Source organism: Corvus moneduloides, chromosome Z (assembly GCF_009650955.1).
Source record: "Corvus moneduloides isolate bCorMon1 chromosome Z, bCorMon1.pri, whole genome shotgun sequence".
Lineage (NCBI taxonomy): Eukaryota > Metazoa > Chordata > Aves > Passeriformes > Corvidae > Corvus > Corvus moneduloides.
In genome coordinates, this window is record NC_045511.1 from 29544504 (window position 1) to 29555168 (window position 10665).

At 42.0% G+C, this 10665-nt stretch overlaps 1 protein-coding gene across 2 annotated transcripts; it reads right to left on the reverse strand.

Moving 5' to 3' along the window:
* Positions 1-1370: 1370 nt before the first annotated feature.
* Positions 1371-10099, reverse strand: LOC116437549 (MARVEL domain-containing protein 2-like). 2 transcript variants are annotated; one of them, XM_032095286.1, is made up of 6 exons: positions 8710-10090; positions 7105-7137; positions 5883-6019; positions 4886-5057; positions 4423-4473; positions 1371-3507 (listed from the first exon to the last, which is right to left on the reverse strand). In XM_032095286.1, the coding sequence occupies exons 1-6, from the start codon at positions 9787-9789 to the stop codon at positions 3391-3393; spliced, it is 1590 nt and encodes a 529-aa protein (XP_031951177.1). In that variant the 5' UTR covers positions 9790-10090; the 3' UTR covers positions 1371-3390. The 2 variants fall into 2 exon arrangements, with proteins under 2 accessions (XP_031951177.1, XP_031951179.1); XM_032095288.1 differs by lacking the exon at positions 7105-7137 and having other exon boundaries at positions 8710-10099.
* Positions 10100-10665: the final 566 nt, after the last annotated feature.

The window sequence follows — 10665 nt, forward strand, 5'->3', positions numbered from 1 at the left end:
ACTGGATACCTTCTTTCACAATTTCTAAACAATTAGGTTTTTCATTGCCATGAGTATTTGTACTCAATATGCTGTCATGAAAGCTAGTCAGACTGTTGTGCAAGACAAACTTTTGGGTACATTTTTAGGCAGCACTTTATCTGGCCTGAAAAAATGTACGGTTTAGTAAAAAGTATGCCAATCTTGCCAGAGTTGTTTTGATCGAGGATACCCAACTGCTTACAAAGACAAGAAGAAACAAAAATCCAGTTTAGAAACTATTATATTTGTAGAAACGCTAAAAATCTTCAGCATCTTGCTTTGCAGATCTATGGGGCCAGGCAAGCATTTTCTAACAGGAAGACTGAAGGATAAAACTTTTTGTTGTATACACTCCTGTTTGAGGACAAACTGTAACTAAAGGCATGCCCATTAATGTAGGGCAGTATTCCTCGGTGATTCATTTACATGTTAACTAACTTCTGCAAAAGCACAGTCACGAGTAAGACCACATAGCAGATTGTTTACACATACATGCAGAAGTGTAGATTAGGAGTTGCACAGAGAGATTGAGGTGGTAATCATCTAAAAACTTCAGTTTTGTCTTGAGTATGCCATCTATTCTTTAAGGATATCAAGAGACCACTTCCCTTGATAGTTCTGATGGTAACTCAGATTGAGAGATTCTCCCTCACTTTCCTCCTAATTTCTGTCTTGCTCCAACTTGCTTCAGCTTCCAGCCATTAATTCCTATTTCATTTCTCTGAGAGATGAAAATGTTAGACTAATCTTAGACTAATAATTTTTCTTCAGCGTGTCTGCAGCATGTTGACAAGACCCTTTTCATTCATCCATTTGTAGGTTAGAGCAAAACCAGTGCACAGATTGTACACACCAGAAGTGCTTCAGCAGTCCTGAGGCCTGTAACAGATACAGGGCTGAGCAAGTAATTTACTGTAATTTACTGGTTGGCCTGTGTACCTTAGGATGGTAGTTTTCTTCTGTCATGCCCTACACTAATCCTGTTTGGAACTCAGAAGGCAGGCAGAAGGGACTATTTTTGTCCCAGCTTCTCTTCCCAACGTTTGGAAAATCTACTTGGCCACACCTTTGGCATCTTGCTGGGAAACAGAGAACCCACATACAGATGTTTCCACTTAATTTCCTCATTCTAGGCATAGGTATGGCATTCCCTTTTCCCAATCCATTTGTCGGAAACTTTGCAGGAAAGAAGCAGCATGATGGTTCTCCAAAGGCTATGTAGACACTGTCTGAGGGACCAGGAGCCAGTTTCTCAAAGACTGAAACTCAGACCACTGTCAAAAGGAGCCTGGAGCTGGGTCTCACTGTCCTACAGAAAGAAGACCTATTAAGCGTGCAGACTGTGAATCTTCCAAAGAAAACATCAGTCAGTTTATTGTTAGCACCTTATGAACACCAGTTGATCCTCAAACTTGCATTAATCTTCTTCTGTTACTGAAGCAATGCCCAGAACTCTCACTGAGAAAAACCGAGAAACCTGGGTGTACAGTGAGAGGTAATTTATTTAGATTGTGGAGACTTGGACAAGTACTTCTCTTACAAAGAACAATTTAACAAGTATTCAGCACAAGTATAAAAAATTGGCCCATCTCCTTTATAAAGAAGAGAGGTTTCTCCTTTGGAATAAACACAAACAAGAACCAGAGAGAGAGGCACTGAAAAGAGAGAGAGCACAAGCACTGACACTCATCTGTTCTCAGAATGATGAAAATACTGAGGCACCTTCCAGGCAGATGAGACTGAAGGCTTTGAAATTAAGAGGTGCCAAGTTTTCAAATTCTCTCAGTATTCCCATGGCATCTTGTTTTTTGTGGCTATTTACTTCATCCACTAAAGCTCTTGGAATTAAGTGGCTGATAAAATTGGAATGTCAATTTTACAAATAGGAAGGTGGGTGCATGGCCATCAGGACTGCAGTGTGAATGACAATGGCTTAAAAACCAGAAGGGCTACAGTGGTCAGAGTGAGGTGTGTTAATACATTTCCAGCAGTGAAGAGCACAGGTAGTACTACCACGACCATACTAAACTGGAAACGGCTCTCCTGATGTTGTTCCTTTAAATTAAGGCAGAAGTTAAAAACTTTCTTTCAAAGAAGAAACAAATCACTAACAAAATTTGCAGTAACTGTAATCAATGCACTTTTTTCTAACAAAATGTCTTTATAAGCATTAGAGTAATATGGCTACACTGGTGGGGGTTTTTATATTAAAAAACATTTCAGAACAGACAAATTTCAGTAGTAGAAAACTGTACAGAGAAACTATCAATGCTTCTAACCATTTTAGTAAGTAAAAAAAAAGTTAATAAAGTAAATAAAGATGTGAAAAAGGATACAAAGAGAAAATTTACTGGCTTATGAAAATACTTGCACATACAAACCTATCCCCAGGATAATATCCCCAAGAAAATATAAAAACATATACTGAATTTATGCAAATATGCTCTGGAAAGTATGTCTTTTAATACGTTTTACCTGGCCTTTTTAGAGGCTACTAACAATTTATACCTTGAATGAGAATTCATTTTGCTGTACTTACTCTCTGAATGCCAAGTTCACTAACAGCTGCTGCCTAGACAAAAAGTCCTGTTACTTGCTGATGCAGAGTGAAGCCCTTAAACACATGTACCCCCAACAGCATGATCCAGGAAAGGTAGGCAGAGCACACTGACCCATAGCAACACTAATGGAACATTAATATGTCTCCTCCTGTACCTCTTTTCCTCTAAGGCCAAGTATAGATTTGTTGCATCATCTCTGAAGAGGGCAATAAAAAAAACAAACCCAAGTCCCCCTCCCCCAGCTGCTTAAATAAGAAGTCATTTTTTCCCCTCTCATTGGGCAAAATTCAAGATAATTTCTAGCATAACATACAGCATTTGGAAATACAATACAAAAATTCTTAGTAAACTAGCTTCTAAACTGCCCCAATTATTCAATGCAATTAGGCAGTCCATCAAACCCCAGACAGGCATCTTAATGATATCCTTCTGATATCGTTAAGATGTCACATATAAAGAAAATCCAAAATTGTTAACAGTATTTCTGTGCAGTTTCCAGAAGGTATTTGGAAACTGCTTTCTCCCGTAGGCTTTGAAAGTCTGCAAATGAAGTATTTTCAAATAAAGTATTGATATTTAAGAGGCCAGTATTTGCACTAATGCAAGCAGAATTAGTTTCCTAACTTATCTCCTAACTTCAATTACAATTTGATCTGTTTACAAAACTATCAGTAATGTACAACATCCAAATATATGACAGTGATTAAGTAATCCCCATAAGTGTACTGTTCAAAGAGTAAATAAATAGGTTAAAATATGCATATCAATTTAAAAAATAGAGAATAGTATCCATGAAGTGAAGGCATAGCTAAGTTTCTACATTCCAATTCATAACTTTATCATAGTCCTGAATTCGTTGTTTTATGTGAGAAAGCTTATTCTTCAGATATTCACAACGCTCCTTTTTCTCCAGAAATGAAGGATCCTGCCAAAAATACAAAAACCTTTACATTAATATATTAGGCTCCCATGCTCTTCCAAGAACAGTCTAGTATCAATTAGGTTCTTGACTAAAAGGACAGTACGTAAATATTCTCAAAAATCACACTCTTTTTCCCTGGCCCTTTCTTATTTCCTGTTTCCCCTTCCTTCATGAAAGGCCAGAAGAAGATGTTCTGCTTTTATATGCTGTAGTTACTTAGTAAACAGCTGTTTTAAAGCAGAAATCTGCAAATATAAATGACATCCTACTACATAATTTAGATTTTATACATATATTTTTACTGCAATAAATGTGCAATAAATCTTTTCCCCCCCTAAAAAGCAATGAAGTTTAACTAACATGGACACAAACTCTGAACTCCATGGAGAAAAAAATGGTATTTGTAATGCATTATGTTTTTAATGGAATACAGATGCACATTTGCTACCTGCATTTAAAAAGAGAAACCTCTTGGACTGCACTGAAAATTACTTTTTGAGAGTGTCTAAATTCCATTCCTCAAAAAATACAAAACTTCTTTTCAAGGGTAAGACTATGTTTTCTGTTTTCATCTGCTGGCTGTGTCAGTCAGTGACTATAACTGAATTAGTCTTCTGAGTGCAGAATGCTAAGAGATGAAGCATACTCTCAGAAGATGAAAATGCTCAACTGTTGGGTTGTGGTTTGGGTTTTTTTTCCCACACGTGGCTACTGGAATCATTATTCTCAAAACTTGTTGGCATGCTTGTTGGCATGAGTGTATGGGTTGTGTCCAAACCTTGCCGAAGTTTAAGAAGACTGTAATAGCTACAGATGCCCTGAGGTACTCAATTCTGCCTAGTGTCAGAAGTACTGGCTATTTACACTCTCTTTGCTAGTCATTAGATTAAGTAGCAATGTAAATCTAAAAACACTTACATTTTTCTTCTTCTTGTATTCTTGCAGAACTTTTGATATCCTTTCCTGTTCCTAATGAGAGACCACAGATTTTTAAACTTTGAGTGTGCTCCACATCTTCATGTAAATTCTACAAAATACTCATCAGAATTTTCATCTGATCAGTACCTTGTGGTTCTAACATTTTAGATGTAAATCTTCTATTTGAGACATAATGAAAATACATCAACTGTGACTCACTAGAGCTTAAAAGCTACTTGTATGAAACAAAGAAACAACCCCCCGCCCAGAAAACCATGTATACATCATAACTGGAACTTGGTATCCCTAATTAATGCCCAGAGAAGATGTAACATATAGGGAAACTCGCACCAAGTCACAGCCAGCATTAGAAGACATCGTGCCCTAGCTGAAAGACAGTCAGAAATTGCCTAATACCACCTAATAGCACTACTTTCCATGAGCCCATTTCAAAGGTACTTACATATATGCTTTCAGGATGGTATGGAAGCTGTTTCAGCAATGCATCCAGCTCATCAAACTTTTTTAATACAGCATGAACTTCCATAGACAGTTCTTTATACTCAGCAAACTGATCGTTGAATACTGCTTTGTACCGGTCTCTCATTTCATTTGTTTGAATTACAGGGTATTTCCTGAAAAACAAAAAAATGTCAAGAACTAGTTTTAGAGATACAACTTATTAACACCACTTAGACTCTCCACCTTGACAGTGCATTTCTGTATTTTTTTGCTAGTCTCATAACCTCCTGAAATTTGCATATCTGTAAAGCATTGAAATCAGAGAATCACAGTATAGTTGAGGTGGTAAGAGACGTCTGGAGGTTATCTGATCTGACCTCCTGCACAACCAGGAACGCTTAGACCAGGACTGTGTCCAGACAGCTTTTGATATCTCCAAGCACGGAGACTCAATCTCTATGGGAAACCTGTGCAAACCCTCACAGAGAAAAGTAAATTTTCCTAATATTCAGGTGAAACCTCCCTTATTTCTATTTGTGCCCACAGCAAATAGTGTAAAAATTAATTTATGACATCATACTTGGAAAGGCCTACCCTTTAAAGGGGAGCATGTTACAAATTTAGCACTTACAAAGTGTAAGAGTAGTCAAATTTCAGGCCCTAAAAAGGCAATTTCCCATGTATTTTATTTTTTTTTCCCTCTAATATCTGCATGGTGGTCTTCTGTTCCTTTGGCAGTTAGTGTACTTGCTAAATTCTGCTTTAACATTTGAAGTTTGTTTTTTAAATTGAGATTCCTTATTTATAGTTACTGGTCTTATGCCACTGATACCAGCCCCATCCTCTCTACCTCTTAACGTTAACTTAAAACACAATTATGAGTTCCCACAGCATATGCATGGGAGAGAAACCACAAGTGTATACAGGAGAAATGCAGAGTGAAAAACATTGTTCAAGTATCCTCCACTAAGTTGGTTCATCAAAATCAAGTCACTTACGCTAAGTAGTCTGGCATCACTATAGGTTTAGGAATGTGGCCTGCAGGTATATGACCATTAAGTAGCTCTGGTTTTCTTTCCACTGATTTGAGCTGCCTGTAACTGACTTCTTCCCTTGGTCTGTCATCATCTTCATACTGTTTTAAAAGAGAAAGAATTTGTTCATAATGAAATCAGTTTTATATAAATCACAAAATACACAACTTGTTTGAAGACCGAGATACATGTATTGAGGAGTAGTAGAAGGAAGTCACAGATATTTCTTACAACTCTTATTGTAATTAGAAAATCAGTTCAATGAGTTACAGTAATGCTTGTCACACAGTATTTTTCTTCAGTTTGTCCTAAGGGGAGTACAGATAAATACTTCTGCAGGTTTGGAAAGATTTGTTTTAAAAAATAAGTGTATGGAAGTTTCCTTCGGTATTCATTTAATTTGTGAATGAACTGGAATAATTCAGTTCTCTGGAGTTCCCTTTTCTCCTTGTTTCCTTTTGCACCATTCATCCCTTGATCCACAAATAAAAACATGTGCAATCTTGTTAGAAGACAAACAAAAGGATCCTGATCCAGTACTGAATCAACAGAGAAAACAGTGGTAGGAAATTCACAGTGTCTAACAGGAGACATTTAGGACTGAAATTAATACACCGTAATTTCTCTGGAAACCTTATACAATCTTTGCAGTGTATGCAATAACAGTTTCTGTGGCTGAAACACTCACATTGCTGATGCTTTAAAACTGGCAAGGGGGTCTTTGGAGTAGTCTCAGAGACCAAGGAAGAAGCTAAACTCACAGGGCACCAGCACTGTGCGTCTGCTGGCTCTCCTGCAAATTAGGCACACAGCTAGGAGGAGTGAGTGTCTAAAACCTATCATCAGACGACCTGCTGTTTTAGTCATGTCTGCCAAACTCTGTGATAAATGCTACCGAACTTGTCACCTCGTAGAAAAGGGCAAGTGCACATAGAGAGGTAGCCATCACATCTGCTATTTTACAATTTTATAGATTTTATAACCTAGCTGAACTAGGAGTAACTTCTTAACAAGCTTCTTTTGAATCTTCTAGGCAGGGGAATGCTCTCCAAACTAACTTGAAGAACGAAACCCCATCTCTTCCCAGTCAAATAAGTAAGTAAATAAATAAATTTAAATAGTCACAAGGAAAATAATAACCATTTAGAATTACCAGTAAACACAAAAATAAATTCCTATTTCCTACCTTCTTTTCTGGAAAAGTGGATTGTGTTTTCATCTATCAAAAAAAATATAAAAAAAAAGGAAATAACTAAGTTTTATTTTCAGCAAAGATAGTATACAAAAGCACAGACTCCTAAAATACAAACATTTTCAAAATAATACTCTACAGAAAATTACATTTATATTTAGGTGTGAAGAAATTTAGCACAAGAATATTTTCAGATCCACTAATTTAAAGAGTGTTTACGGAAAACAACCACCCAAACCCCAGAACAACAGGATTTCCCAGAGCACAGCTGTAAGGAACAGCTTGCAGGAAATACTCCATCCACTTCCCAAGCTCCTTTATTATTTCACATTCCAGCCCATGTTAACTCACTAACACTCTGAGCCTAATTCATTGCCTAGAACACGCAACAGTGCACTAACCGGTAGCTCAACCTGCAGCTGTTTTGCACAGCACTCTCCAGAGTCTAATCTCTCTTATTAAAGTATTCCCTTTAGAAATGTTTAGTAACTGGCCTAAAAAAACTTGGATAGTAACAGGGAAGAATTAATACCTTGTGTGTAACTCTGGCAATCACCTCATTCTTGCAGGACATACTATCAGTCGGTTAAAAAACTTTCAGTGAAGAGTTATAATTACTTTCCAAAAGAAAAGTCTCAGTTTTATGGAAACCAGTGTTAAATGAAAATGCTGCAAATCAGACTGCAGTCACAGAACAGAGGAAATGCAACTTCAAACTCTCTCTCTCTCTCCTTCTAAAATCATGTAAAGGCTGACCCCTCCTTAAGTTAGGCTTATGTACATTTGACACACATTAATTTTCACGCTATATTAACTTACTCATTTTTTAAAGGGTTTTTTGTTGGTGTTTTCAAATGAAGGACGTTTTACACAAATTACTTTGAACTCTCTAGGTATGAGTGTTAAATCCCTACTGTTATAGTTTATCATTAACCAGGCAAGTATCGAATGCTTCTAGTGTGGGCAAGGCCAGTAGTCAGGCAAAATATTTTATATGAAAAAGATGCAGCTGACCGCAATTTGAGACACTGCAATTTAGCCAATGCTGCTATTACTAATATTTGCTGATAACTATTGTGAGGAAAGCTGAAAAGGCATAAAGAAGTTGCTTGGAGTTTTGCTTGCAAAACAAAAATCAGTATTTCACATTCTTAGGTTTATGCACACTAGCACTTGATGTGCTGAAAGCACAGTCTTCAGATAAATGCTAGGTGGCTTTAAGCCACCTAACCCTGCTGAACAGATGAACGTTGTTCGTTTCTTCCTTTGTTTGGAAAACACACACTAGGAAGTAGTTCAACAGCTGACTCAGGAAGAGAGCCCAGTATTATGAAGAGAACACTGCCAGGTCCTTACCCAAGGTGAATTATAAACAACCAAAAAAAAAAAGGTATCCAAGACTTTGGATCTGACACCTTAAAAATGCCTTTCATTTGTCAGTTTCTAATACTGTATGGCTGGTTAAAATTCAGCCTCAAGGCTATAGCCCTGCTGCAGACAAGACAATTGCTTCGACTCCATCTATGCCATGGTAAGATCTTAAAAGTGCTCCCCATCATGTGGTAACAGGTAGATAGAAAGCGATAACTAATAACTTACCTCCTGTTCCATTAATTCCCTGTGCCTCCTGGCTGCTTCATGCCTCCATAACTTTAGGGAAACCACCGCACTAATTAGATACATGATCACCGTGACAAACAAGAAGATGATTGCTGCAGTCTGACCTCCCTCCACACGGCAAAAAGATGCATTTATCGGCGTCTTAAACCACTGGTAATAGCAGAGCCCACCTCGGTTGGTATCGTTTACGTACACTATGGCAGCCGACATGTACAGGAAGAACAAGGCCACATTGATCCCAAACTCGGTCAGAGGCCACCAGTTGGAATCGAGGAGGATAGTTCGGTAGTACATGGACATGCCCAGCACGAGCAGCACTATCGTGACGATCCACGCCATTCCCGCCACCACCAGGATGAAAGGCGTTTTGGGCCCGCTGTAGGAGTATCCCCCATAGGCGCTGCCCACCCCGTATCCGTAGGGCTGCGAGTACCCGAACATGTTGTACCACTCGTTGTCCTTGTGCACGTAGGCGGTGACACAGGCGAAGACGGCGGCGCCCAGCAGCAGCTCAGCCACGCCGAGGATCCTGAGCAACCCTGCCCAGGACTTCATGTAGGCGTACCGCTGGTGGTACTCCTCCACCCGCTCGCTGTACGTCTGCCCAGTGCCGGCGCGGCGCTCCAGCGAGCTCAAGGGGTCTCCGGAAGGCAGCATGGCCTCGGCCTCCTTCCGAGAGTTGTAGCTCCCGCCCGACGCCCCGAAAGGGTCCGTGTAGGAGCCAGGCACAGCCTTGGTCCCCGGCTGCAGCGGGGTGGGAGAGGGAGGCGGCGAGCACTCGACCCCGTCCGAGATGTACCTGATGTCGGAGGCCGTGCTATCCCAGCTGGAGCCGGGGTGGCGTCTCCCTTTAAAGAAGTTCTTCCAGGAGTCCGGAATGAACCGCCGAACCGGCTTGAGCTCTGCTGGCGCGCCGGGGCTGGGGGTGCCCCCGCCGGGGCCGAAGGGAGGCTGCAGGGGCAGCGGAGGCGGCGGCAGCGGGGCGGCGGCGGACCCGGGGCTGGCCCCGCGGGGCAGCGGGGACCTGCCGGACCGCCCGCCCTGCGAGCTCCGCGACATGGCCGGCGCTCAGCGCGGCCCCGGGCGCTCGCCGGCCCCGCTCGGCTCACCCGACGGGAGGGAACTGCCGCGAGGTCCCAAGGGCGGCCGGCACCGGAGAAGGACAAGCCGAGCGGAGAGCGCCCACTGACCCAGGAGCAGCCGCCCAACACCTGTAGCGCCCCGGCGGCCTCACCTGCGGCGGCCCCACGGCCTTCGCCCGGGGAGGCGGGAGCTTCCGGCCGGCCGGGAGTGGCGGGACCGCCCCGGCCAGGAGCTGTGGGAGCTTTCCCGAAATCGCGGCGCGCTGGCGGTGCGGGTGCCGGCGGGGAGCGGGGCGCGGGGCGCGGCCGGGCCCCGCGGGAGGGCTGGGCGCCGTGACTCACAGCATGACAGAATGGGTCAGGTTGGAAGGGACCGCCGAGGGTCGTGTGTTCCAACCTCCCTGCTCAGGCAGGGTCATCCTAGAGTACATCGCACAGGATTGCATCCAGACAGTTCTTGAGTAACTCCGGTGAGGGAGAGTCCACAATCTGTTCCAATGCGCGGTTACTCGCACAGAAAAAAAAAGGTATTCTTCATATTGAGGTGGAACTTACTTTGCATCAGTTTCTGCCCATAGCCTCTTGTCCTATTGCTTGGCACCACCGAGAAGAGCCTGGCTCCATCGTCTTGACACCTTCCCTTTAGGTACTTCCAGACGTTGATCAGGTCTCCTCTCAGTCATCTCCTCTTGAGGCTGAACAGACCCAGCTTCCCCAGCCTTTCCTTAGGTAAGAGAGATGCTTCCGTCCCCTAATCAGCATTGTTGCCCTCCAGTGCAACCGCTTCAGCAGCTTCATGTCTCTCTTGTACTGAGGATCCCAGAACTGGACACAGAACTCCAGGTGTGGTATT